The 27,978-nt window shown below is 44.3% G+C and overlaps 4 protein-coding genes across 12 annotated transcripts in view; 3 read left to right on the plus strand and 1 right to left on the minus strand.

The window, feature by feature from the left end:
- Positions 1-435: 435 nt before the first annotated feature.
- Positions 436-24,319, plus strand: slc51a (solute carrier family 51 subunit alpha). Of its 2 annotated transcripts, XM_056433541.1 has the most exons (9): positions 436-626; positions 2,740-2,891; positions 2,972-3,045; positions 3,322-3,480; positions 8,176-8,287; positions 9,373-9,519; positions 9,750-9,855; positions 10,016-10,113; positions 24,203-24,319. In XM_056433541.1, exons 1-9 carry the CDS (start codon positions 551-553, stop codon positions 24,302-24,304), a joined length of 1,026 nt encoding a protein of 341 aa, XP_056289516.1. In that variant the 5' UTR covers positions 436-550; the 3' UTR covers positions 24,305-24,319. The 2 variants fall into 2 exon arrangements, with proteins under 2 accessions (XP_056289516.1, XP_056289517.1); XM_056433542.1 differs by lacking the exon at positions 24,203-24,319 and having other exon boundaries at positions 10,016-10,660.
- Positions 12,000-19,069, plus strand: pdk3a (pyruvate dehydrogenase kinase, isozyme 3a). Of its 2 annotated transcripts, XM_056433529.1 has the most exons (11): positions 12,000-12,331; positions 13,491-13,632; positions 13,754-13,825; positions 14,263-14,447; positions 14,547-14,636; positions 14,976-15,053; positions 15,236-15,312; positions 15,441-15,542; positions 15,623-15,730; positions 15,845-15,958; positions 16,583-19,069. In XM_056433529.1, the coding sequence occupies exons 1-11, from the start codon at positions 12,229-12,231 to the stop codon at positions 16,730-16,732; spliced, it is 1,221 nt and encodes a 406-aa protein (XP_056289504.1). In that variant the 5' UTR covers positions 12,000-12,228; the 3' UTR covers positions 16,733-19,069. The 2 variants fall into 2 exon arrangements, with proteins under 2 accessions (XP_056289504.1, XP_056289505.1); XM_056433530.1 differs by lacking the exon at positions 14,976-15,053.
- pola1 (polymerase (DNA directed), alpha 1) overlaps positions 16,734-27,978 on the plus strand; it is a 76,293-nt gene continuing 65,048 nt past the window's right edge. For 2 of the 3 annotated variants that reach the window (XM_056433518.1, XM_056433520.1), the window contains exons 1-3: positions 16,734-16,819; positions 26,723-26,798; positions 27,751-27,935. The gene's annotated coding sequence lies outside the window, so the exon portion shown is untranslated. The remainder of the gene's footprint in view (positions 16,820-26,722; positions 26,799-27,750; positions 27,936-27,978) is intronic. The other variant, XM_056433519.1, reaches the window with a different exon arrangement.
- On the minus strand, positions 19,065-27,966 carry pcyt1ba (phosphate cytidylyltransferase 1B, choline a). Of its 5 annotated transcripts, XM_056433532.1 has the most exons (10): positions 27,833-27,966; positions 23,406-23,505; positions 22,982-23,098; positions 22,687-22,838; positions 21,865-21,943; positions 21,638-21,780; positions 21,229-21,417; positions 20,807-21,011; positions 19,369-19,487; positions 19,065-19,276 (listed from the first exon to the last, which is right to left on the minus strand). In XM_056433532.1, the coding sequence occupies exons 1-9, from the start codon at positions 27,911-27,913 to the stop codon at positions 19,405-19,407; spliced, it is 1,149 nt and encodes a 382-aa protein (XP_056289507.1). In that variant the 5' UTR covers positions 27,914-27,966; the 3' UTR covers positions 19,065-19,276; positions 19,369-19,404. The 5 variants fall into 5 exon arrangements, with proteins under 5 accessions (XP_056289507.1, XP_056289506.1, XP_056289508.1 ...); XM_056433531.1 differs by having other exon boundaries at positions 19,065-19,487; positions 27,833-27,965; XM_056433533.1 differs by lacking the exon at positions 27,833-27,966 and adding an exon at positions 26,494-26,640 and having other exon boundaries at positions 19,065-19,487.

A 27,978-nucleotide genomic window follows, 5' to 3' on the forward strand; every position in this document is an offset into this window, starting at 1 on the left:
CTTGACTGAGCTTATGTCAAATAAATCATTCTCTATTGACCATGGCTTAAGTAAAGCCACTTCAAAGTAAACCTCGGTGCAACAAAGCGAACATGGCACAGAATAACGTGTGTGTGACTCAATTCAATTTAAAATGTTACGTATTTAATCCAAAAGTGTTCCAATTTCTGCATCCAGCATTTTTTTTTATGCATCATTAAAGTGTTTTAAAAAATCACATTTAATTAAGGTAGGCCTACGACATTCGGTCAATCCTATACTCAATTTTTTATTTTATTTTTAAAGAAAAAAGAAGATTGTCATGATTGCTCATGACCAACGTTGTTACGTCAGTCCCCCAGGAGGTGCTGATTTGGCAGGCGGGGGGGAGGAGGCGGGTCCAGAAAGTGGTTCGGGTATCCCCTCTTTGGAAAGTTTGAGCACGCCCTGTGGGTCCGTGGAGAGGAGGGTGAGCACTGCAGCGTCCACGCACCTTTGAGCAACCAGCATCATTGGATGAAGGAGAAAAGCTGGACGTTGTATTTGTGACAGTCCACCGACAGCAGCCACCATGGAGGACGGATCCAACCGAACCATCGACCCGAGCTGCATGCAGCAGCCGCCCCTCGCCATCGACATCATCCTCAGTGAGTAGACCGGGGCTCGCAGAGGATCCTCTCCACCTCGTGCGCTTTATGTCCAGTTGTCATCCGCAGGAAGCCCTCTTTAGTTCGGTTGGATGTGTCTGTACTTGGCCACTGAACTGGGAGCAGTGGGGGAAGAGAGACTCAACTCTAATATTCTGGTTGTGATTAAGTGATTACGCCCCACTTCTCTCTGGGGCTGTAGAGAGGAGACGGGGACCCCTCCAGCAGACTCCATAAACCACACTGTTTCTGTCCAAATTCAAAAAGAGTCAAATATTTTTTGCTGGGTTCTTCTCAAGAGCTCTGCTGCAACCTCAGTTAAAACAACTAGGATTAACAAAATATGGCAAGACTAGTATCCACATAAGCTGCCAAATGATGCTACTTGTTCAGACAGAGCTCAGTTACTGTTCGATTATCAAATCCATTTCACCAGGCCTGCGGTTGTACATTCCTTAATCGGCTTCTGACTCCTGTTGTATTATCCATTTCACTTTGCGTTACACTGCTCATAACACTCCTTCGAGGTTTTGCAGCCTGTCATCTGCAGCCATTTAACCAATTAAATAGAGCTTAATAATATTTGTATGACATAAATCTTAAAGTAATACATCACTAAATACATCACAACACATTGCTTTGTATGCTAGTACAGTACACATGTACAGTAATCAATGTTTTTTGACATTGGTGATTCCTCCTTCGTAACATTTATAGACATTTTTATAAGGTTGCCACTTAATAATTTAGTTTCTTTACAATTTGGCTTGTGTGTAATATTTTCTTTAACTTTTTTCTGTATTTTCTCTGAACAAACCAGACTTTTTTATGATTAAGACTACATGAAGGTTCAACATCACCCGCTGATACATTACTGATTTTGTGTAATCCAAAAAGCACTATCATTATTTATTAAAATAAGTTTGTAATTTTTTTAAATGTTCTCCATTTTAATATATCCATGATAGATTGCTTAATATATACGGCCGTATATTCTAACGATATGAGCTTGATCAATAAATTGGCTGGTTTACATATATATATATATATCATCAATAAATAAGAAGAAATTGCAATGACCAAAATCCATTATGTGATTCAGCAATAATGTCACCAGAGAGCTCTGTCAAATTTATCTTAGACAAAATGATTTCTCCAAATTTAAGGGATTCGTATAAAGATATCTCATCCTAATGTGTTTCTGTAAAAACACATCTATCGTTATCAGATTTCTCCCAAATATCAATATTGGTATCGGCCTCAAAAATACAGTGTGGGCGACATAGTTTTGATGGTAACACTTTCAAAGTCTCACCAGTATCACCATCCTGATGAGCGGTGTCAGTGAGAGAAGAAAAGCTTGCATAAAGAATTGTAGAAACACGATAATGAAACATTATCGTCAGGATTTAGAAACAATTCAAAAAGTCTGCTGCGTCAACAAGAGGGCAGAGTGACCGCCTATCCGGAAATAAATCCGCCATGAAGCGGGGAAAGTATGTTGGTTTGGGTGTGTTCTGATTGCCTGCTACAGACTTTGGATACCAGAGAGTAAATGACGCAAGTCGCCAGAATACTCGCAAGTATGGGCAACATCATGAAACTATAGACTAAACCTTTCCTCTCTATCTTTATCTATGTTGACATCACGTACCTTCCCTTGTTTGAAACATCTGCATTCTGCAGACTACTTCCTGGAAAGGCCGCCCTGTTACTTCTTTACACTGTGCTGTTTTCACTTTCACATTGATTCATAATCCACTTTAATTCCTCGTTGACCTCTGTGTCCCTTCAAAGAAACACAATTATGGAGTCAACAGAACCTTCAACCAGGTCTGGGTCGGTATCATTTTTTGGTTCACTCTCAAAATGTGGCAAACATGTGTGAGCATCCATTTCCAAACAGTGTGCTGTTCCCACATGGCTGTGGACTCTTAGTCTTGTTAGCACACGCTCCACACTTATTATTAACTGGCAGTGTTAAGTAAGGCCGATAAAAATACCAATAAAGATCATACCAATTTTCAATTTCTGGGGAAAAACCCGTGGGTCCAAAAGCCCAGCTCAAAGACGAGACGGCTAACTGGTTGTAATTTTCCATCTCTCCTTAAAGATTTGGACATCTTTGGCATCGTTCTTTACTCGGTGCTCACCTTCATGGCCACAGTGTCCATGCTGGTCTTCCTTGAGGAATGTATCTTCATCTATAAGAAAGTTCCCGCCAATAAGAAGAGCGTGATCATCTGGGTGACTGGGGCGGCACCGGTAAGAATGGCCCTGTGAAGGACTGTGGCTTGTGTTGGCCCAGTACACTGTATGCTCACATGGCGCTTTCTCTCCTCCAGGTGATTGGCACCATGTCGTGTGTGGGCATGTGGATCCCCAGAGCCACGATGTTTACAGATATGACCTCTGCTTGGTGGGTCCCCCTCTCTCTGCTTCTCTTAGCTTCACCTCCCATCCCTGTGTGTGCCGTGTGTTTTTATTACCCACAGAGCCCTGCAGTGTAAAACCACAGATGGGGAAACTTGAACTTCATAACCTACCGGGAGTTTTATAGAAAACACTGCTTCTATTGTGCAATGTGTGTGGATGTTATGTACATAGTATATTCATTCATTTCTACTGCCTCTCAAAATGTCCGTTTATACTTCTCAAAGTGTTCTTTTTAACAACAATACTTGTCTATCCGTAGCTACTTTGCCATTGTGGTGTTCAAGTTCCTCATAATGATGTTGGAGGAGGTGGGCGGAGATGAAGCTTTCCTGACGCGAGCAAAGACACATAAACTTAGGATCAGCACGGGGCCGTGCTGCTGCTGCTGCCTCTGCCTGCCGCAGGTGACCATCACACGGTAAAGCGCCACAATGCACTCGCTCTTCACTTCGTCTTCTTCATCAATACAATGTTCCTGCTTGGTCCTGCTTTTCAAGCTGAAACACACACTCCCTGAGTAGGACCAGCTTCCGATAACCCTGTGTTTGGTTTGATGGTAGCAGCATGTGTTGTTGGACAGCTCCCAAAGTAGCACATGTGGATTTTGAAATCTGCTCATCATCTCTTTGTTTGTGTTCTCTCTTTTTTTAATTTGAATGAAAATCAAGTAGCATGAAAGAAGAGAAGTACATGGTTCTCACACCTCAGCTATATGTCCAGACGCCGTCGAGGTAGCTCCTGAGATATGCGCTCTTTTTTTTTTTTTTTTTATTTTTTGTTTTTTTTCAAAACACATCGCACTAACAGCATCAGACACACCACAGCTACATTTTTGACATAAACAAAAAAAAAAACAAGGGTTTTTTTTTTTTTCCATCCATCCGGCGCGGGCAGAGTGGCGCGAAGCGAACCACAACAACAACAGCAACAACAGTGGAGGGCAACATCGAGAAAAAAGACGGGGAAAAGGGGAAGCGAGAGAACGAACAGACTGAGAGTTCGCTCATCCAGCACCTCTGCCCAGCTGGTCTCTTGTCTCTGGATGATGTCTGGAGCATAATCAGATTATGATAGGAGGAGATCAGATTCAAACAGGACATGAGGGGAAACATATCTTTGTCTGACCCGCTGGTGCGGATGGAGTCCGCAGCCCGATCCCCCCGAGGAGTCCTTTCGTTTTTTTTTAAAGGTTCTGCCGAAAGAACAGAACTAAGGGTGGAGGGTGGAAGTTGGGGGAACAACATTGGTGCGACAAGACAACAAAGACTCTTTCTCTCTTTTCCTGCTTGCTCCTGGAACTGGAACATCTGATTCGTCCGTCCATCTATCCTACCCGTCCAGCTCGGTCCATCACCAGCCCCGTACATACACCACCACAACCACCACATACCACCACGACGACCCACCCATGACGTGCATGATGTGTATCAGCGGCAGTATCCAGCGGTCGGCTAACGCTGTGGTGGGCTAATGGGACTAAATGGCTAACCACTAAAAAAATAAAAAAACTATCACCACACCACGGAGCACTACCAGAGGACAACCAGAGAAAAGAACTGCTAACCACATTCAGAGGCTGCCTAAGAGGCTACAAGGCTGTCTCCGCCTCCGTTACGCCATCGCTAAGCCGCCATGCCCTGCTTCTGAAAGATTAGTAGGCCGCTAGCGACGCGGAACGGCGTAGTGACGAGAAGCTGACGGTGGTCTGACAAAGGCAATCTGGCTGAGCTGCGACTCTTGAAGTGAGTGGGAGTCAATCAAGTCCAGTGGCGTCAGCAGCAGTTCCTGAGTAACAGAAGTGACCATAGCCAAACGGCGCCGATACCCCCGTCGTCACGGGTTAAGGTCTTTCCCAACCAAAAGCGGGTTGATAGAGACCCATCCATTGAAGCTGTGAGCGCCCGTGCTGCGAAGCTGTGCTGCGCGTCCCCTCCGGCAGCTACAGTCGATCTTGTATGGTCTAGTACAGGAGGAGGAAAGAAGAGGAGGAGAGGAGGGAGGAGGCCAGACAGAGCAGACAGCAGAGACAGCAGCGACAGAATCAGCGCGCTACGGACTGCTGCATCTACCAGGCGGACCAGACAGACCAGAGCAGCGGTCTGAGAATGGTGAGAACAGCATCCCTAGCGGACGACCTGAACTCATTTATGAGAGGCGCACACACTGCAAAACAGCTCGACCGCTGAACAACTGACTTTGATTTCTGCAGGTGAGTTCTCTCTGAGCGCTGGGGACACACACACACCACTGTGTGTGTGGGACTAATACACTGAGCTGGTCTGAGTGGAAAGAGCATAAGAGGATGCTGCTACATATCTGGACGACGAGTACCACATTCTAATGTCCATCCAGCCAGCTCCAGTGTTCACCTGAAGTCCTGGTCTCGCCTGCTGAGTCCGGGTCACGCCTGTCTGAGAACTGCCCGATGTCCCTGTCCTGGTGTGAATGACTCAGCATGTATGACCTCACCTCGGTGGTCATCTTGGGCTGAGGAATCCTTGGTCATGAGCTGCTGGTCTCTTCCCTCCTGCACAGATGGATCCGCTCCTCTTTCTCATCCCTGGACTGGGCTTGTTTGTCTTCCATGGACCAGGTACATGACTGCTGTTCATCTGGACAGCAGACCACACTCTCTCATCTCACAGCTGTGGACAGCCACCTTTCAGCTGACACTGATTGAGTCCCCTGGTTCATTGCTGCACAGTCATTGTCTCCAGACTGGACTGACTCCAATCTGATCCGGGACTGAACACCACCCCCTTGAATGGTGGTGTCTGCTGACTGTGCACCAATCCATGTGTGGCAAGGTGGCCCCCTCACCCAGCCTTCACACCTCAGCCAGGCCCTGCTCACCTCCACACATGACTGTGTGGCCAGGTCAGCCCGGTGGTGGCCAGGTTGCACTCCAACACCATCAGCCATGGATGGGCCTGCACAGACACAGTGGTGGTGGACTGGCTGAGACAACGTGCGTCTCAACACTGGAGGACCTCGAAGTTCTGATCGGCCAATCTGACTCACCACACAACAGACAACAGCTCACCACTGGACAACGCAGGGACTGACTTTAGACTTGTGGACTTACAAGGACAGGACACCAGGGGACTACTGACCAACACATCAGGAGGGAAGTGGCACTGAGTCATGGCACATGAGTCCACATCACCGAGGACAGCATGAGAGGACACAACACATCACAGGGCAAAGGCGGCAGCAAGAAAGAGGATCACTTCCTCAGAGGGCTGCTAAAGAGGCAGGAGATCCTTCTTCAGAGGGATCCTGAAAGTGGCCCAGAGTTGCCTCAGGAAGCAACTGCTGGCAGAGAAGAGCGTGTGACAGGCAGGGCTCAGTGTGCTCCGACTGCAAGACCCTGCAGGACTTGTAGGGACAGGTGCAGGCCACTGCAGGGACTTGGTCAAGAGGCCATGACAGGGACCCCAGAGATCAGCTCAGGCAGTCGAGAGACAGACACAAACATCCACACCAGCTGCAGGGGAGACTGGCAGAAAGACGCCTCAGGTTCAGAGACAGGCAGCAGGACGGACTGTCACAGCACACCCCACACCTCCAACACCACACACACCTCCGACCACACACACACACACACCCACACAACACACACACACACACACACACACACACACACCACACACACACACACACTTACTTGTTGTGTTTTATTGTAAATAGTGTGTACTTGTGTTGCCTTGTGTAACACCTGTGTAAATGTTGTGTTCTTTCATACTTGACACATTCCTGTGGATTGACAAAACTGACATCAAATCTTAGCTAGTATGATTGTTGATTTCAAGAACACATTGTTCTTCGCTGTGTTCTTACAGTCACATAAGAAAACTCGCACTGGGTTTTTAAGGGAGAAAAGGCCTCTTTCTGAGAGTGCTTTGGTCCCATGTGTTTCCTATTTGAAGCACTGTTGCTTTAAAAAAAAATCTAACTCTACCAAGTGAAAAGACCCCAAGATCCTTGCATTCATCTTTGAGTTTAGGAGTAGATGGTACATTACCAGTCAGAGCATGCCAGTAAACAGCTGGCAAGTGGCTCCAGATGTAGATCCCATTGCAGTGAGGCATGATGGACTTTTCAGACGCCTCTTTGCTTCATGTCCTCCGAGACGTGTTTGAGAGGATTCATGTACCAATCAGGGTTATTTGAAGAAAAAAAACAGAACAATAGAATTGTGCAAAGTTGGCACACACCATGGAGCCACAATAGCGACATTTATGGGAAACACTTAAAACCATGTGGAAATAAACCAGAATTTAATTTGAGTATGAACGACCCCTGACACTAAGGTGATGATTGAAACATCCAGTAGTGCAAATAAAGCACATATCCTGTGCAGCTCCTAAGATGATGATTACTATTGTTGCTTGAGGGTACAGACTAATGAACTCTGACAATGTGTTCAGCCTGTTTGAAGGTCGCACTGTGCAAACAATATCAGACACAGACTACATGTGAGCCTCCGTTTTTATTAATACGGGCTGAAGGTCTTTGAGGGCGGGGCCCAGTGCGTACGGTAGCACGGTACACGGCAATGCCAGCATGCGTAAGCACTGGCTACAGCCACACTATGTGTCACAGTTGATTGATCGATCTGTCAAGTTTGAACGAAGTCAGCGATCATGACCTTTATTTTTATACAGTATTTGTTCTCTGTTTAGGGAATTCTCACCAAATTGTCAGATGTCAAACTGATTTCTATGGCGACGCACCGCGTAACATGTGTTCACTCTTTGCAACAACGCAGATCATCCTTTTGCGTAAACCCTTCTGCTGTACACAATGATGATGATGATGGTGATGATGGTGATGATTGTCAAGCCAAGAAATGCTCAGCTATGTTTCTTTGAAACAGTGCCCAGTGTTACATCAAATGCACCACAGAGGGACTATTAATGTTGTTGTTGTTGCGCATGTCTAAAGCCAAAAGTGTGCCAGAGGCCTCTCTGAATTGTTTAAAACATCCTGTGTCAATTATCCAAGCCAGGTACAATGGAGGATTCCACAATGGCCTTTGAACAGTTTTAAAAATGTTTTTAGAGACAAAAAACATGATCTGTCATTGGGGGCTACTCTGTTCCAACTGCAGGCGCACTCTCTTCCTGCTCAAACTTGGCTCCTTCCAGTTTGCCATCCTGAAGATTGTCTTCACCCTCCTTTCCATTTTCCTCTGGACCAACGGGACGTTTGATCTCTCTGACGTGAGTTACTAACATGGAAAACACTTGATGGCATCTCTCCATGTCATTGTATCCCTAAATGTGCTCTATTTATTTTCCATGCTTTATGCTAATAGTCGTTGTTGTATTATGTGGGCAAAAAGCTAAATATGCTAAGATTTAAACATCAATATCAGTCTATTATTCACTATCTAACACTTTAGCACAAAGGAGCTTGAAGAACATGCTTATTTAATGTGTACCTAAATGCAAATGTAGGACTCAAGATGATTTAATGAATGAAGGAGGATCTTCTCAGAGTATTGTTGTCATCAAAATATGAAGCTGTTTTTATTAGTCATATGGTGAAATGGAAGTCTGTCGGTTGGTTAGTCCAACACTTCTGGATGAATCATTATGACTATATTACTTGAGGGTGTGGTTTGTACATCTATTATGAAGTACTCCCTATTTTGCACCCCCCAAAAAATGATAGTTTAACAAAATAGTTGATCATTATAATGTAGTTGCATTAGTAGTTATTATTGTTGGTTTAAAGCAGTGGTCCCCAAACTACGGCCCGCGGGCCGGATTCGGCCCGCCTTCACATTTGGACCGGCCCCCTGAACAATACCAGAGACGCGTTCCGATTTTTTTTTTCTTTTTCACCCTGCCCGCTGCCGTTGAGATTGCAGTGAGACACGGAGAAAATATGAAGTGGTGCTCTTCGCAATAAAACATCTTTGATGGGACGTGTCGCGTCTCGGCCAATCAGCGTTCAGATGTCCACAGCGTTTGGGAAGTTGGGTTAGCTTGAATGTTAGTCCGCTACATCTGCTGCTGTCACGCTGCACGGTGTAGCGATACTAACGAAGTACCCGTACGTTAAAAACGATGTGATTTAGCATATTTTTAGTATTGATACTTCATTAAAAGAGCGATCAGAGCGCACGCGCTGCTCGGCTCCGTTAAATGTTGTCTGCACGCGCAGCACTCACAGAGTGGCGCGCGCATCGCTCAGCCGTGATGCGCGCACACAGGTGAGCACACTTTCAAGCGTCTCTCTCTGCGGTTCTGTTCAGTCTCTCTGAATTCTTCTTCTATGTTGACTTTGCGTCTTGTTTCAGTTCACCATTGAGGGATCTGCTATATGGATCAACCCATTCATAGGCATCTTGACAATCATAGCCCTGTGGCCTGTAGCGATGACGTTCATGCACCTGAGGGTTGCCCTGCGAACTATCAAGATCATCCCCAAGTACGCCATGTACCAGGTAAGGCACGAGGGGCACTTTAAATATGTGCCGAGCACTTCCATGCACACAAACAGCTCTTTACACATCTCATGGTGGACAGGAACTAGCACAGCTCATATATATTGCTGGCTGTAAGTAAACACTTTTAATAACATGTCAATCTATAGGGCCGTCATACTTTTTTTTTGTACTGTATTTTCCAGCGCTCTGTTTGTCCGGTTAAACAGTAGAGATGTTTGTTTTTGTAGCTTGTGCTGATCCTGAGTCAGTTGCAGACTGCTCTCATCAACATATTGGCTTTAAAGGGAACGATCGCCTGTGCTCCGCCCTTCTCAGCAATAACCAGAGGATACAGTGAGTCAACATCCATCCATAGAGCCCAAACCATTCAGCCAATGTTTTGATCCGTTCCATTAACTATTGCTCAATCCATCCGAGAAGGACTCCAGGAGGTTTCCTTTGACTCGCAGCTGACATTCGTTTGCCTATTCTTTCTTCACCTCTGTCTCCACAGTGATTAGTCAGCAGCTTTTGATCCTGGAAATGTTCATCATCACGCTGGTAACACGCCTGCTGTTCCGCCGACTGTATGATCCTTTACCCGAAGAGGAGCAGGACGTCAATGAACAAACCAAGATGGTTGCAATGACTTCGTCCGCATGAGAAGTGTTTGTGTTTGGGGTTGTGGGGTTGTGGGGTTGTGTGGTTGTGGGGTTGTGTGGTTGTGGGGTTGTGTGGTTGTGTGGTTGTGGGGTTGTGGGGTTGTGTGGTTGTGTGTGTGTGTGTGTGTGTGTGTGTGTGTGTCATTATTTCCTGCATGTATATTTGATTCAAAGATTTTATAAGTTGGTATGAATAAATGAAATTAGGACATTTTAAATGTATCTTGGGGGTGTAACAGAGGTTCAAACTATTTCATTGAACAGTCAAACCAATCACACCCCTTATTTTTCAACAAAAAATGTAATTAAAAAGGTTATTATTAATGTATTAGTAGAAATTATATGTTTCATCTATGATGAATTGTATATCTGCTGCTAGATACATTTGACAGTATCAGCCTTTTCATTTTTCTCATTAATTAACAAATAACTTTTCTGTGAATTCACAGGAAGTTATAAGAAATAATGGCCTTTTAAACATCCAAAAATGAAATGTACCTGCATTACTGTCGATTCTTTTTCACATTCAGTTGACCCACCATGCAGGATGTCTTTCATTCTGTGCCGCTAGATGGCAGCACCAATCTTAACCTCGCTGGTAGATGCATAACGGCATTTTCATCCCCTGCCTCTTCTCATCGGCGTTTTGTCAATTCAACTACCAGGGATTCTTCCCACAGTCCGTTGAGACATCTAGTTGGACATTATTACACCACACGTGACATCTTCTTACACACCCGGGACTGTAGACCTCACGCTGCATGTGGAAGTGAGCGCATAACCAAGGTGGCAACGAATGTGATTGACACGCCTCGTCCAATTGAGCCGCTGCTGTTTCTCACGTACCCGTTTTAAGCCAATCACCATCGGGCATCAACAAGCCTAGCGCATGTGCAGTTGAGTCCAGACTTTCGAGTCGGCTGGAGCGTCAAGACGGTCCGAATAGGCCGGAAGTCTTAATATTAGTCATTCACAATAAAATATTTTCCAGCTGTACAGAACATCTCGAATGTCTAGTCGGCAGATAGGACAGCAGTCAGTCTTTTGAGAGAAACCCGGTCCTTCAGAGTTATTCAGAGGTTTATTGCAATAAGCCACTGGCTAACAAGGTAAGTCATTTGAAAGTATGAGTTTTTCCAAGTAATTAATAACGTTAAAAAAAATCCCTGAAGTCTACAAGTTGGGTTTTCCAGAGGGTCTGAGCTCATATGATCAATTTGAGTTGTCTTGTCGTGATGGATACAAGAGGCAAAAAGCAAAGCAAGTGTATTGATGGACTTTATTACAGAACACTTTTCATATTGTATTTGTTTTGCATTGAAAAACAACTACAATGTTGCTCCTTCTTTTACCCCCTCTATACCAAGAAATGACTTACTCTCACTTCATATAACAATATAATTGCAATAAAGATTATATTAACATAACCTCACTTTATTTAGTTTATTTGTAGAATTAATATTATTTTTATAAGATATTAGCAAGAATAAACTGCCGTTAGAAGTTATACATTCAAGTTTGGAGAAAATCTGCATATCAAAAATATAAATAAAAAGATTGTGTTGGAGGATTAACCAGCAAGAGACATTTTCAAAACATGGCAACCTGATCATTTTTCTTTTATAGGGATTATAATGTACATGTGTTATTCTCATTTATAAGGCCGTTATAAACAATCTATGAATGGTTCCTCTCTAGAAACTTTCTATTTAGTGCTTCTAATCAGTTACCCCAAATACCACGCAATACCATGTTTTATTCTGAAAAGCACTGCCACCGGAAGTCTTATTTGATTCCAACGAGCTTGAAAGCGCAACAATGTAGCTCCAGGTAGCCCTCTTGGTGTCACTCTGGTCGTGTCCTGTCTGAACTCTTATGGACATCTATCTGTCCAACACGTCGTCTCGTGTCCTCTGGAGACTCACGCGGACCAACGTGGACGCCGACGAGAGAGGAGGCCGTCTGCGTGGCCGTGGACGCGACCGCGGATGGTGATTTAAGGGTCGTGTTTTTTCTGAGTCTCATTCTCTTGGTTTCATCCAGACATCACCATTAAGATTTCAAAATGAGGATCTTTGTGTCTCTGATGAAAAACGTAAATCCCAAAATCGAGTATTACTCCAGATTTTCTCCGTCACCGCTCTCAATCAAACAGTTTTTGGATTTTGGTGAGTATCTCACAGGAGCGACTTGCTCATTATGAATCATGGGCCTGACGTTTTATTATTGCTTTCCCTATTGTCATCATTTTTAAGTGTCAAGGGCAACCTCTTAAACGGAATACTTTGGAATACGTAGCATCTAGATTTGGAGTTTACGTTCACTATAACTCAGAACATCGCAATCAGTATGCTGCGATGCATGCTGGGGGTTCTGCATGACATCGCTCTGTTGCAGGTTTGTTTACTATGTGGACATGTGACGCATTGCTTAATCCAAACCGGTATTTTCACACAACAGCATGTACACCCCCATTTTGAATTGCTTATTGCTTATTTCAGTTTGAAATATCTGATTTTAAGTTTACTTGAAGTTACATAAAAAGTATTTTTTTTGCATCTACAGTGTTTTATTTTCTCTGTGGATGTGGAGTCAATAACTGTACGGGGCACCGACATGACACTTAAAATGCAAGATGACAATGTCGGGACCACACTCCAGGCTTAGTTTTCTTAATCCGTCTCTGATTAAACATCATCTCTGTTACGCAAGTTGTTTCTACAGCTGATGATTGGACGTGCAAGTACAGGAAGCATATCCCACTTGTGCGTTCAGAAACACAGAAAAGGAATCTCGTTGGCAGTAATTGTTCATGTCAGAAGAGCGGTAAGGGATAGCGGTGTGTTTCAAAAGGGAACACATGAGACAGTGGAGTCGTCAGCAGCTGCAGAGGGTCATGCAATGCTAAGTCAGTATTTGCTGGTGCCACTACCCCATTTTACAATTTCAGAGTTCTTCCCCTTTTACTGCTGAATCAGGGGGAAGCTGTTCCCTTTGAGCAGAGATGATTAGACGTTTCCTTTCATTGTGCCAGATCATCTTGTTTTCAGCCTGACAGACACTAAAATATCATATCTTACTGTCTCTTTGAGGGCAGTCACAGGGCAACACAATATCTGCACAACAGGCTTCCTGGAAGATGATAGCTGCACACGTTTTATTTGTGAAGAGCCCTTTGAACAGCTGGACGTGTTTTTTCTCTGCTGACTTTAACAGGGTCCACATGCTGACGTCAGCTCTCGACCACATACTTAAGTTATAGCTGCGTTGGCTGGTATGTTAACCTCCTCCACCACTCACTTTTTTAATGTATTTTTATTTTCCCAGGCAGGAACAATGCCTGTGAAAAGACATCCTACATGTTCCTGCGTAAGGAGCTGCCGGTGCGGCTGGCCAACACCATGCGAGAGGTCAACCTGCTCCCTGATAAACTGCTCAGCCGGCCTTCAGTCAGACTGGTGCAGAAATGGTGAGGCGCTTCCTCGAGAGATCCGCTTTATTACGCTTCCAGACGATAAGGTCATAGTGCAGTAGTGGTATTGTTAATGAGTGTGTGTGTGAAGGTTCATTTTGACCTCTGTTTGCTTCAGGTACATGCAGAGCTTTGTGGAGCTACTGGATTATGAGAACAGAAAGCCAGAGGACGGCCAAGCTCTGAATGAGTGAGAGAACATTGCCTTGACTAATAATTCATAAATGCAAGTACGTCTTTGTCATCCACCCAGCTGTTGCATGCTGGCTTTATGTGATCTTGAGGTCACTAATCCTCTTAGCACACAGTTGTGTATTTGTACTGTCACCATGGCAGTGAGATATAAGTCACACATGACTGATGGACACCCTCAGGAATGTGAGTCTGTTTAGAGAACGCTCTTCTGAAAATTGTTTAGTTCAATGGAAATGTAAAAAACATGATATTACGTCGTTACTCATCCCGACTGAGCATTTTAATTACATTTTTCAAATTTGTCCCTATTATTTTTAAATGATACAAATGTGTGCCTGAGCTTTACGATTGGACAACCTCATTGACGATCTACCATGAGAGGTAGGAGGAGGGCTTTCATCATTTGTATTAATTTATCTATTTTGTTTTTAGCTTCCTGGAGCTCTTGATTGAGATCCGTAACCGTCACAACGACGTGGTTCCCACCATGGCTCAGGGAGTCATCGAGTACAAGGAGAAGTTTGGCTTTGACCCGTTTATCAGCAGCAACATCCAGTACTTCCTCGACCGCTTCTACACCAATCGCATCTCTTTCCGCATGCTCATCAACCAGCACAGTGAGCCTCAAACACCGACTGGTTTACATGGATCCGCAGCACACTACTGTCCCAGTAGCAAGTTCCTGTTTGGGGACTGACCCGTCTGTTTCTGTGCAGCTCTCCTGTTTGGTGACGACACCAACCCTGCCCACCCCAAACACATCGGCAGCATTGATCCCACCTGCAGTGTGGCTGAAGTCGTGAGTGGTGAGTTTGAAATCCTCCGTTTCAATGGACTCTGTTGGGAATGCTTTGTTATCGATGGGTTGAACCTTTTTGGGGCTTCATTGAAATCAATTGAGTTTTATCACACCAGCGACTCTCGAGAGTGACACGGATCAATGCAAGTTCGTTTGCACTAGTCGGCGCGTTTACACAATGACCGTTTAGCAGGCGCTCCAGCAGCATGTGGACCCTGCGCTGCACTCTCCGTGCCCCCGCGAGGGACAACCGCCACGTCCGTGACCTGTGACAGGCATCCAAATGTAAACGGTGAACGTTCTCTGCTTGTTCCGCCCTGACTCGTTGCTTTGCCTCTTCTGTCAGATGCCTACGACACGGCCAAGATGCTGTGTGAGAAGTACTACTTGGCTGCTCCCGAGCTGAAGATTGAGGAGTTCAACAGTAATCGATTTCTGTGCTCCACGATTTCCCACCGTTTCTCCCTGTAATCTGTCACACAGCTGTAGCAGCGCAATGCATTCTGTCTAGTCCATCTAGCTGTTGGAGTCTAAATTTAGTGCTGTAATGGTCACATTCACCATCTAATTACTTCAAGATAACTAGCTTTCGTTCTTGTCTTCCAGTGAAGGCCCCTAAAAAGCCCATCCAGGCGGTGTATGTGCCCTCTCATCTGTTTCACATGCTGTTTGAGCTCTTCAAGGTAAGCCGTGCTGCGTCAGTGGCGTAAACCGAGCTCGTGAAGTGCTCTTTTAACATAATTAAATTGCAATCTGATGATCATTTTATACATACTTGTGCTGAGCTGAGTTAATTAGGGGGTGTTCGCAGAACTCAATGAGAGCCACAGTGGAGCTTCATGAAAACAGTGAAGAGGGATTACCACCTGTAAAAGCAAAAGTCACTCTGGGCAAAGAGGATCTTTCCATCAAGGTAAACCAGAGGCAAGTGCTCACATGATTAGACAAATTGTTGTGGTCTCTCACTCCATCTCTCCCATGACCTGCCTTCAGATCAGTGACCGAGGAGGAGGAGTTCCTCTGAGGAAGATTGATCGTCTGTTCAACTACATGTACTCCACTGCTCCTACACCAAGCCTGGAGCAAGGAGCTGTCCCATTGGTACACACACACACACACATAAATAAATAAAATAAAATCAGTATTGACCATGGTGACCATTTGAAACCTTTTTTAGCTCATACATTTTCATTTATTATGTTCCTCCCCATTCAGGCTGGTTTTGGCTATGGTTTGCCGATTTCTAGGCTCTATGCCCGATACTTCCAGGGGGACCTGAAACTTTACTCCATGGAGGGCGTTGGCACTGATGCTGTCGTCTATCTGAAGGTAAAGGGAGCTAGTCAAACGGTGTTCTTTCTCCCAAAGATATCACTCGGGAAGGTCGGAGTCTAAAGGGACACATTTGATCCAAAGGCACATTTGCACATGTTTGTCCTCTGACCCATATGCCATCTATCAGTCTAGATTGTTTTAGTGCAAGTTGCCGAGTGTTGGAAATATTAGGCGGAGAGGTGTCTGCCTTGTCTCGGCGATAATGGGACTCTATGGCTATAATGTGTAAAACTATAATTATATAAAATTCTCTGCGGCCGATATCTTCGACACTTTGCATAGTCCTCGTCCTAAATCCCCCTTTTTGCTAGATGCAAAGATTGTCCCCACTATCATCTTTGTTAATTATGACACTAGAGCCAGAAGACGATTAGCTTAGCTTAGCATAAAGACTGCAGGCTAGGTGAAACGTGTTACCTCTTCTATTTAATCCGTACAATAATCCAAGTGTCAGCTAGCTGTTTTCCCTTGCCGCCAATATTTATATGAATGCTAAGCTAAGCTAATCGTCTCTGTTTCCGGGCTGATATTTAATGTCGCCTCAAACGTCCAACTATTCGTTTCACGAGGAATGACTGTGATGTCTCATCGGCTCTTGTTGTGTTCCTCTGTCTGAAGGCCCTTTCCAGTGAGTCCTTTGAGCGTCTGCCTGTCTTCAACAAGTCGGCGTGGCGGCATTACAAGACCAGCCCCGAGGCGGACGACTGGAGCAACCCCAGCAAAGAGCCGCGTGATGCCAGCAAGTCCAAATACAAAGCCAACAGATGAACTCGACCTGACTCCGCTAACCCGGCCCTCTGCCGGCCGCCCAAAGGCACTCTGCCCGGAGCATGTCCGATGAAAGGTTTCCCTTGGGTAAATGTTTGGTTTATGATCAGATTTGCTTTTGCGTTCCGGTGGTTCAGGCCCTGAACATGTGTACACCCAATGGCAATGACGTTCATCCACGTGGAGCTTTCGTTTTTGTGGCATTTACCGCCGGCTCTCTCTGAAGATGAAGTCTAAAATGAACCTCTTCCAAAGTATAGATCCCCTCTTCTAAATCTTTCCTAATGTTGACTCCATTTCCTCCTCTATCCGACGGTTACTTCGAGCTAAACTCGCTGTATCGCCGTCCCCTCTCCCTCCATCTCACTCGCATTTTTGCCGAGTTTATTTCTTTCTTTGCTGACGAGGTCACTCCTCCCCGTGGCTGAATAAGCCACACACTGCTGATTAAGGGTCTTTCTCACCATCACTGAAGGCTTGTATTCCATTTCTTCCTCTCAAACACAAGCATGGGTCAGGGGGGTTGGATTTCAGAGCAAATTGGATGAGTAAGAAGAGGTTTCATTTCCTTCCTTTGGAAGACACAATTAGGCCAGTGTGTCATTGGCATAGTAAAGCGCTGTTTTGTATTTAAGCCTGGGAAACTAGAAGCCAGGATTGCCTCAAGATGAGAGAAAATAATATCTCTTTTGGGAAGAATTTAGAAAGCAGTCCATTATTTAAAGTATCTCTAAAGTTGTATTTAATTTGTGAAGAGAGAAAGCCTTACTTATATCATATTTCATGCTCCAAAAAAATCTGCCTTGAATGCTCCACTGGAAATGGAAGTTTATTTGTAACAGGGGAATGTAAGAGAACAAAGGTCGACCGGCAATACTGACCCTCATCAGACATTTCTGCTTGCAAGCCAATGCTGCACCCTGATTTAGCTACTAAAGGGCCAAAGGAGCCTCTGTAGGATGCTTGTAAAATGCCTCGCAGCTTCAACCACACCAGCATGATGCGTTGTGTGAACCCTCACAGAGAAGCATGGACCGGTCGCCTCTGACGAGGATTATAAAAGTGTGAATACATCTTTATGTCTCATGGTGGACACGCGACATTCTCAAAGCTCGGACTTGTTTCCCTAACAGTGCTTCATCCATTAAGCGTTGCATCTCAGTTGTTGTATTACTAATCTGTTTGAACAAAGTTTGTGTATTTTAAAGGGTTCCTTTTTGTATTCATTACCATCACCGAACTTAAAGAATTAGAATATACAGCTAAAATCCAGAGTAAATTGACAGTTTTAACTTATTTTTATCCTGGATAAACAACTCTTCATTTACTTTTTATCTCTGACATCGGAACAGCATTACGTTGAATTATGTTTCTGAAAGGAAATCAAGCATTGTTGGGAAAAACCAGCAGGGAAAATCCCACGAGGCTAAAGTAGCCCAGAATCTCTTGGTACAGACGCAGTGTGTCAAACCATCCGATATTTGACACAAGAATCACATTCAGGAACGTTTTAATTGTATGACTACTGCTATTATTACCTTTCATGCAATCATATTGTATTTATATATAGACTATTAATAATGATCAGGGAAGATCCCAGGTCCCCACTTGCACTCGCTAAACCTTCTTCCTAAGAGCAATCCTATTTATAACTACTGAAAAATGACACACCTAAATCCAACATGGCCCAAAAAACGTGTCAATAATCTGAAGTGGCTTCCTTCTCTCGTCTCCTTTAGCGCCATCTGATGTGAGAAGAAAGGAGCGTAGGTGAAGAGTACAGTCTGAAAAGCTCCCCTCGCCCCCTTCCTGTAGCGTTCCCCGCTTTTCAGCCTCACTGAAAGATCTCACTGCCAACGCTGTCGTAACCTGCCAGACTTACTGATTGATGCTCAGCAACCAACCTGCTGTGAAGGAAGTGTTGTATACTTGAGCGTGTTCTCTCTTTAAATGTCTCGGTTCACCACCTTTTAATCGGTTTTAATCACAATCAACATCTGTCAAAGTTCACACCTTTTGTAAAAAAGTTTTCCACTCCAGTTGTGTGATTTAGAGTAATCAACCTTCACTGTGAGACACTGTCTCTGTTCCTCTGGTATTTCAGATGATATTGTGTGTACAACTATTATTAATGTGTTTGCAGTACATGAAGCCGGTGTGGAGTGATCGCTCTATTTTTCTATCCTACTGTATCTACAGTTTTAACAAATGTTTGCTCACTGGGGGGGATGCAACATCATATACCAAGAAAGGTGGCAGAGCAGTGTAATAATGTGATTCAGCATGAGATCAACTTGACAAACCCGACAATAAAGAAAACTGCTGTTGTGACTCGCATTCAGTTTTAGATTTATTTACATATCAAGCCGTTTGAACATTGACAATTAAAAAATAAAAAAAGACAAACTTTCCTAAAGTGTGGACATATAGTGCAGATTAACATGTAGTGCGTACAGGACATGTAGGTCTCTATATTGCATTAGAGTATTAATTGTATTGTTGGGGTGGAAGAGAGGTCTGCCGGCCTGGCATGAGTGGGCGGACCTGAGCAAAAAAATTGTTAATACACATATTTCCAATAATATCAAATAAAACATTAGGCTGATGATCCGGCTGTTCAGGAGCTGACAGTTCACCTGGAGGGCTTCAATTATTGTTTATTTCAAGTATCATCAGAGTCCTGGAGAAAGACTGCATCTCCAAGATGTCCGGGTTTGATTGACAGCTGACATCAAATTCCAAAGAGCGAGAATGTCTGCTAAAGAGAGAGATAAAACATGGTAAAACTGTAAAAAAAAGACATGGCTTTTTATGATGAATATCCAGAAATGCGTCTACCAGTGGATCACTGGATGATTGATGATGAGGGGATGGTGTGTGTTGCGTGGTAAGATGTGCATAGAACTTAGGTGACTACATTTACTCTCCTGTAGTTGTGGTTTCACTACATTCAAGAAGCTAATAAAAGGCTGTTTTTTTCTGTCTCATCACAATCAATCGGCGCAGTCCAAGACTCGAGTCTAAAGGGGCTTGTTTTAGTGTCTCATTCTATCACAGACCTTGTTTCCATATTAAATAATTAATTTTGTTCATATGAACTTTACGACTAGGATTATATTGCTTGATTTCAAATAAAGCTGTACAACCGAGATGATGAAAACCCACTCCCAAATTCAGTTGTCCTCCACGAGAGCTGTCGTGGTGGACATGTTTCAGGATCATGCATGCTGCTATTCCCACAGGCTCATGTTGTTTCCATATGATTCTCTGAGGGATTAGTTTTAAACTGGTCGTGGTCACAACGGTAGCGGGTGAACAAGTGACTCAGTGATTGTGGATTACTTATTTGATATAAGTTACCAAACATTTATGCTAAAATGATGCAAATTAGCATGTGTGTTAGTGCCAAGAGGTTGTCCAACACTTCACTTCTGCTAATCTACGGAGTGCAGTGTCTTTTCTTTAATTCACAATTCTCCGTTCAACAAGCACAACATCACTCAGTGAGGAATGGATCCAGTTCCTGTCGATTCACATGAGCGGTTGAGCCGAACATCCAACACAATGTTCTGTAACTTTGTGCCTATTCACATCTAGTGGTCACAGGAGTTACAAAAAATCTTTGCGTCTTAAAAAAAAGCTAAACTAAACATAAAAGGACAAAACACAACAAGGTGATATTATGATCAGGCTGTTGGACAGTCTCTATCAGCACTGGACCAATCCAAAAAAAATCCTCCGAAAGATGCCGCAAAGCATTCTGGACCTTGTGACGCTGCGTTCGTAAAATCCACTTCCTTTGTCGTCCGTTGCCTACACAACTGAGACAGCGATGGCTTCTTAGCTCTGCACCATAGAACTTCATTTCCCATGATCCTCGTCTGCATTGCATTCTTAGCAACTTCCTTGAGGATAACTGTTTCAGTATCCAGCCGGTGTTGTGTTTGTGTGTGAGCAGTCCTCAAACAGTGTACTTTAAGTGAAGTGTGTGTGGGTGTGGGTGTGTGTCTGTGTGTGTCTGTGTGTTTGTACATGTGTGTGTTCAACAATCCATTTACTTCTCATCTTCATCACCTTCACTCATGCTGCTTATCGAGGCAGATGCTCCTTTGGGGGAGGTTGGGGGCGAGGGCCGTGCATTGTGCCAGCGGGCGGGGGGAGACGGGGGGGACGGAGAGCGCAGTGGGGACAGTTCTCGGGGGGGACTGTTGCAGGGCGACTCTCGGGGAGACAGAGCGTAGGACAGCATCCGACCACTGCGCTCCTGAAACACCTGTTTCTGTTCAGGGACAACAGCAGAGAACGTGAGTACAAACAGCACAAAGGGCCGAGCATCAAAAGACGTTTTTTAATATCAAACACTATCTGAGACACTCAAAGGGACTCACGCAAAACAACGCTTCAATAGATATGACGATGTGTAACATAGTGATCATGAAGACAGTGATGATAATGATGGTGACGGTTATTATTGCCTTTGTCAAAGAGTTACTTACCCAAGTCCCATCAGGTCCAAACAGTTCTAGGAAGTTGCCAATGAACTCTCTGGATTTCTCTTCCCACTTCTGAATGAGGTCGTGGCTCTTCTCCTCCACACGGTAAACAAAATGCTTGCTCTTCTCCTCGACCGTGCGAACCTTCTCCTTCATTCGGTCCACTTGGTTCTGCAGCCGGTACTTCTTCTCCTGAGGGGGTTAAAAATGATGAGGAGAAGCCATTAAGCTCAAATGTTTATGAATCAACACATCCCCAAAGAAACAGAGCCTTCATCAGAAATGTGTCTTTTTTTAAATGTTCCCTTGGACCCAGATGTCACACAGTTAACTTGCATCGTCTTGTTGTACATAGCTGCAATAATTCCACACAGACAATACGGTGGCACGTAGAGTTGAGCGTGCTCTTTACGTTGATGTAGCTGACGTTGAGCTCCTTGGCCGTGTAGCCACGTTGGAGGTTGCGTCGTGCGTAGACATCGTAGTCTCTGACAATTCTGGTGATCAGCTCAGATGTTGAGATCCCTTCTGTCCGTTGTGTAGGCACAAACATCCCTGAAAAACACACGCACGGACACACATCATTTGAAAACTGCCCGGGGTATATTTGTATTCATCATGCTGTTAACACACACTGACCTGCCTCCTTGATGTGTTTATAAACGTCCTCACTTCCTGCCGAGGAGTAGGGGATGTCATCGTGAGCCACAAAATCAATCTGAGGAGCAATGAAAGGACGTGACTGTGTGACAGAAAACACTGCACATGAGGTAGGAGAAGAAGAAGAGGAGAAAAAACCACTCACATAAACATACAGTTAGTCAGAGTTGTGCAAAATAAACATATTTAAAGTAGTGTCCTATCTTACCAGGCGTTCTAAGAGTTTCCTCTTAAGAGCTATTCCCAAAGCTACTGAGAGAAACTTCTAAAGTAGTTCTATTCTATATCTAGCTGATACGTCCATGAACCCTAACCCTAACCCTAACCCTTTGTGTTTTTTTTATTAGCATTTTGGGTTTGAGGATTATTTCTAAAACACAACTGAGATATTTTATCTGCACTGAAAACTCTATTATTCCAAATATATCCAAGTAGCGGGCAGTTCAAACATTCATCGCCCTCTGTTGTGTCGCTTTGTTAGTGAGCTGGTTTAATTCCTATTAACTCGCCTGCCTCTAAAATATGCTTTAAAAGTGTATCATTGTTGTATTTTTTTCTGAAAATAGCAGGGACATCACAGCAGCATCTGACTCATGGTAAGCAGGTATTAGTGACTTCTGGACGGCCCATAACGTCTCTACCTTTAAAGGTTTGGTAAGTTACCCTGGGCAGTTCTAAAGTTAGAAGGGACACGCCCCTTATTTTGCAGGTGTTTCCACACCTGAGGGAGTGATTACAGCCCCCAGATGCTTCATGCACAGTTCAACCCTCAGATACTGGAAAACCACCACGCAGACACACCTTGTGCTTCTCGAGGAACTCTGCCGTCAGCGTCCAGGGCGCGTCTCTCAAAACCTCGTCGACGTAGCGGCAGTGTCTCAACGCTTCATATCGTTCAATCTCCGTCATGACGGTGAAACCCTTGTACTTATGGGTCAGCTCATCACTGCACACTGTTAGGAGCACATGGAGGATTGGGGGGGGGGGGACCACACAAAACATAAAACACTGAGGCACGAAGTCCACAATCACACAACTCTGCGTGGGTTATGTTGAGCTGTGTGTGTGTGTGTGTGTGTGTGTGTGTGTGGTCTACCTCCTACTATAAGGTAGGTGTTGGGGAAGAGGTTCTTGGCCTGCATGAGAGCGCGAGCATGTCCAGAGTGGAACAGGTCAAAGATACCATCTGCATAGACTCTGACCGGCCGGTCCACTGTAAACACACAGCAACACATTTATCAAAAAACTTCTGCAGTCGTATCAGTGAGATGAGAGGGATGGATGTGGCTGAAAAGCAAGTGATACTGTAGGAGTAGTTGTTGGTGGTAGTAGGAGTAGCTTCAGAGGAAGTAGCCGACACGGAGCAGAGGTGGTTGTAGCAACGTTACAATATACGAGTAGAAAACAGAGCAGAAACCATAATGGTAGCGATATGAGTAGCTAATAATGTTAGAGACAATCAGGATTGACGAATATGAAACATGATGAGGAGAAGCTGCAGAGGAGGAGGTCTACTGTACCTGGGGTGCCTCTGCGGGCCTGAGCGATGGTGAGCTTCTCATGAGGGGCACGGCAATCACAACTGGTCTCCCTGGCAAAGATGGCGGGCCTAGTTAGAGTCTGAGGAGGTAAGAAGGAGGAAGAAATGAAGAAAACATTGCACGAAGAAAACACTTGTCGAGCCCCATCCTTCCACTAGTATTACTCCATTCCAATGCTCATTGCTATTACAGCAACCTCCATTAAATCATTGACCACAGCTGATGCCTGCTCCATATTCGGACAATGGATTGAGAGCCAGCCAGCCCTGCACTCTGTTATTGATCACTGTGAGTGTGTGTGTGTGTGTGTGTGTGTGTGTGTGTGTGTGTGTGTGTGTGTGTGTGTGAGAGCAGACATTAACTTGTATATGTGTAGGCTATATGTGTATTAACATGTGACAGAAACCAAGGGCAGGGATATTGAGCTGCTGTAGAAAGCCCCCTCCGAAATTAGCTCAAATTCAAAGGGAAGAATAAAATGGGAGAGGCAGGCGACTATCATTTTTAAATATAGGAATTTAAATTCAACAGGAAGAGAAAGACTCGTAAGATTATGGAGGATGTTTGTCACAGCTCCATCAAGGTTAAATGGTGTGTGAGCCTGCCGGAGAAGTCGTTTTTGTCTGCCATCTGTTGACTGCAGGGAATATTTACTGAATATCATTCACACCAATAAATGATAATCGGAGTCTGTACCGAGCAGAAAGCTGTGGGAGTGTGAGCGGAGGATGAAAAAATGGAAACCCATTTGGCCTCTGTGGAAAACGCAGGCAACTGACGTCAACGTATCCTTGAACAGCAACAAAAGCGGAGTCTGGCATCACAGCATGTTACACGGACACAGACGGGGGCAGTCAAATATCAAATCAGCGGTTTAAAATTACAGAGCGGGTTGTGAAAGTAAGACATTAACCCGTGAATCTGCTTGAGAAATTGAAGCGTTCTTAATGCGAAGGTTATTCAAATAACCGCGAGACATTGTTCATTGGTGGTGTGATTTTTATCGCAGGTTGTTTTTCAGATTTTTGTTTAAATACTTTGGGAGTGTAATTTGATGAGAGGTCCCGCCACATGGAGGACAGTTACTGTGTCACCCATCTCTGCATGAAATTAAACAACATCAGAATCAGAATCAGAATCAGAATCAGAAATAGGTTTATTGCCAAAGAATGTTTTCACAAACAAACGAGGAACTTTTTTTGGCGGAAGGTGCAAGATTCGGGGACAGTGTGAGTGTGGTCATAAGCTATAAACAGTCAACCTTATCCGAGTTATACAGTATTAGCAGGCCAGGATTAATAATGGAGACAAGGAGAGCTCTAATAAGGAAACATAAACATCTGGGAGGTGTTATGTCCGTACTGCAGCATGTTCAACACACCTGTTCTGTTTGGGACGTCTTAAGCAGCTCAAAACATAGCTTTTGTCCTCTTTTTCAACCTCTGCAAAATGTCATCAGTTTAACATTTTTTTACTTGTTTTTTTACCAGAAATTCTTAATAGATTTGGAATTTGTGTATCAAGGTGATAACATCATTCAGAGTATACAAAAGGATTTACTTTGTGTCTGTTATTGTTCATAAGTCTATGAAGGAATTTGACCTCTCTGGGGTCTAAATTTCAATTCAATTCAGTTTATTTGTATAGCCCATTTTCACAAATTACAAATTTGTCTCGGAGTGCTTTACAATCTGTACACATAGACATCCCTGCCCCAAAACCTCACATCGGATCAGGAAAAACTCCCAAATAACCCTTCAGGGGGAAAAAAGGGAAGAAACCTTCAGGAGAGCAACAGAGGAGGATCCCTCTCCAGGATGGACAGATGCAATAGATGTCATGTGTACAGAAGGACAGATTTAAAGTTAAAATACATTCAATGAATATGACAGAGTTCATGAATAGTTCGTAGTAGGCATATTCCACGATGGAGACCTCCACGATCCATCAGGCAGATGGAGGTAGAGAGGAACCACCCATTATTGTTGGGGTTTATTAATAACACCGTGTACTCATTTTTGTTTGACCAATTCCTGTTTCTCATCACATCGTGCTCTATGTTCTGCTGTAGCAAATGAATTTCCATTTCACTCAAGCGATCTTGAGATGTGGGCAGCAACTTATAGGTCTGGAAACAAGCTATGTAACGTGAAAAGGTTGATTGTAATTGTTGTGTCTGCAAGTCACAGAATATATGTAGGCAGGCAACACAACAGGAAAGTAAAGGAGGCCTTCCTTTTTTACATTGTCATAGATGCAAGACTCCTTTAAAAAAAGATATGCCCCATTTCCTTTGAATATTGTGTTCAGTCATATTAAACATTTAAATGTCTCTGCCTGTTTCCATTGGAGAGGCATCAGAACTCAGTGCTAGCTATCTGGCTACAACAACAACAACTACACACAAATAGCAGAGGGGTTGTGGATGGGAAGCCCCCTCATCGCCCATGATTCCCTATGGGCACTGTGAGAGCAGAGGGGTGGAACACTCAGCAGATGGTGAAGCTTAAACCTGCTGACCAGGGGCTCACAGGCCTATCAGGGCTTGCGGCATGAGCGTGCACAGAAAAGCCCACTCTGGCTCGGGCAAAGAACATCTGCCATAAGAAGGATTAAAGCAGGGATGGGAGAGAAGCACAGGGACACAGGGCAAGAAAAATAACTGTCAGTGAAGACCAGACACCTTCACAAGTATAGGGATAGGTTGGAGTGAGGACCGAGGAGAGTACAAGGCAACGATGGGCCATTTGGAGGACACAGACATGAATGCCGGGACGAGGAATTACACCAAAGAAGAAGAGAATATCCAGACACAAGGGGCTCCTCTGACTGCCGCAATGTCCCTCCAGCTGGTCATTCATGCTATTTCGGCCTAAGTGTAAATCCCCTCCTTCTTTGACCACACTCACACTGTCCACTCAGCATTCTGAGCACATAACCTCAGATGCTCTAGGGGATCTGTTTCGTAACAGGGGAGAAATCAGGACCTTTGTCTTCCCCTCCCTCTCTGTCACACACACTGCAAGACATGCACACGCGAGAAAATGGACACATTTAAATGCCCTACCGTCCGGGGATGGGGGCAGGTGTGCTCAAGCTCCTCCATGTTTCCCAAAGACTCATGGGATGCGGCTGTGGTCCCTCTGTAATGTGACTCAGCATCAGTGAGAGGCTGCCTCTCTTCTCACCACTATGTCTCTTTCTTCTTCCTCTATTTCCCCGCCCACTCCCTGCTCTGCCTCTGTCTGTCCTCCCCTCTATTTCTCCTCCACCACCCCTCTGATCCCTTACTGCAGAGAGGAGGAGGCAGTGAAGAGGTCTCACTCTGCGGCTATTTATTGGTGCCACAAAAGGGATGAGCTCTGAGCGATGGTGGGTATCGTATCAATTGTGACTCTAATGACAGCTTAGCTTTGATCCAACCTCCCGAGGGATTGCATTTGTGTCACAGATATACAGCACAACTGGCAACAGTGTTACCGATGTTCAGAAAGACTGATGGATGTGGCAAAACAAGGGATGGAAACCTCTCAAATGGATTGCCTTGGTGTTAATATGGTATCATATTCATTGTTATGTGGAACATTAAAGACAGTTGATGTGGTATCAGACATCAATTATGGATGTGTCACTGGAGCAAAAATATCACTCCGCAGAAATGAGGCACATGGGAAGAAACACATAAATAGTATTTATATGATTATATTGTGTGAGTGATGCATCTTTACATTAAACGATCTTCGTACGCAGAGCCGAACAGCTCTCGTCATGGCGACGAAAAAGAGGAGAGAGCTTCAAGAATGGACCAATCAGGGAACAGATACAGTAGTCCAGCACTATAAGCGGAGAGGATTGGTGGAGTGGTCCATAGCACCATCAGTGAGATGATACCGAGTAACCCGACTTATGTATAAGCCTCACATGGGGTTCATTCACTTTCCAAGAGAATACAAATTAATTAAGGAAAACACTGTTATTAATGTTATCCCTCTAAAAAGACTTAGCTTCCATAGAAGAAAGTATTATCGTCATAAGACAATTAACTAACATTCTGCAAAACATCTACAACTTCTCTGGTGGGCTGACCTATTAAATATTGATACGCTAAATATTTGGCATGCTCAATGTCTCCTGGATCCAATCAAAGATATGCCTGCTGCCGGATGGCCATCAGTCACACCAATGTGGGAGTGGTCTGCTCTGCTTATCAGACTACATGAATACAATAGTATATTTACTATTTGGCACCTGTAAATATTAAAACAGCTTTCGATAGCAGCTCCAGACTACAGCTTCTTTTCTCTCTTCCCTTTTCCCACCACAGGCATACTTGGAAAACATTCCCGTCGCCATTGGCTGGTGGACTGGAATAACTGATTACAACCGAAACTTTCCTGCATCCTTACCTTTAGTGGCCCTCTTGTGCAACAAAGAGGCGCAACAGCTGCGCAACAGGAATGCGCTCTGCTGTGTCGCTGTTTAACCATGGTGTCCAAAAAACCAACAAATGTAGGTCTAAAGTAAACAATTTGTTTACCACTTGCTCGTCTGT

The sequence above is a fragment of the Pseudoliparis swirei genome, chromosome 16 (assembly GCF_029220125.1).
Source record: "Pseudoliparis swirei isolate HS2019 ecotype Mariana Trench chromosome 16, NWPU_hadal_v1, whole genome shotgun sequence".
NCBI lineage: Eukaryota > Metazoa > Chordata > Actinopteri > Perciformes > Liparidae > Pseudoliparis > Pseudoliparis swirei.

Bases quoted from the DNA above. Each gene is read 5' to 3' on its own strand.
- slc51a (XM_056433541.1), top strand. From the start codon at position 551: ATGGAGGACGGATCCAACCGAACCATCGACCCGAGCTGCATGCAGCAG. The intron at 3,481-8,175 runs GTAAAGCGCCAC...TTCCAACTGCAG, and splicing joins CCGCAGGTGACCATCACACG to GCGCACTCTCTTCCTGCTCA. The intron at 9,520-9,749 runs GTAAGGCACGAG...TTGTTTTTGTAG, and splicing joins CCAAGTACGCCATGTACCAG to CTTGTGCTGATCCTGAGTCA.
- pdk3a (XM_056433529.1), top strand. From the start codon at position 12,229: ATGAGGATCTTTGTGTCTCTGATGAAAAACGTAAATCCCAAAATCGAG. The intron at 14,448-14,546 runs GTGAGCCTCAAA...GTTTCTGTGCAG, and splicing joins CATGCTCATCAACCAGCACA to CTCTCCTGTTTGGTGACGAC. The intron at 15,313-15,440 runs GTAAGCCGTGCT...GGGTGTTCGCAG, and splicing joins TGCTGTTTGAGCTCTTCAAG to AACTCAATGAGAGCCACAGT.
- pcyt1ba (XM_056433532.1), bottom strand. From the start codon at position 27,913: ATGGTTAAACAGCGACACAGCAGAGCGCATTCCTGTTGCGCAGCTGTT. The intron at 23,099-23,405 runs GTACAGTAGACC...GTGTGTTTACAG, and splicing joins GGCCCGCAGAGGCACCCCAG to TGGACCGGCCGGTCAGAGTC. The intron at 21,418-21,637 runs GTAAAGAGCACG...TAACCCCCTCAG, and splicing joins TCAACGTCAGCTACATCAAC to GAGAAGAAGTACCGGCTGCA.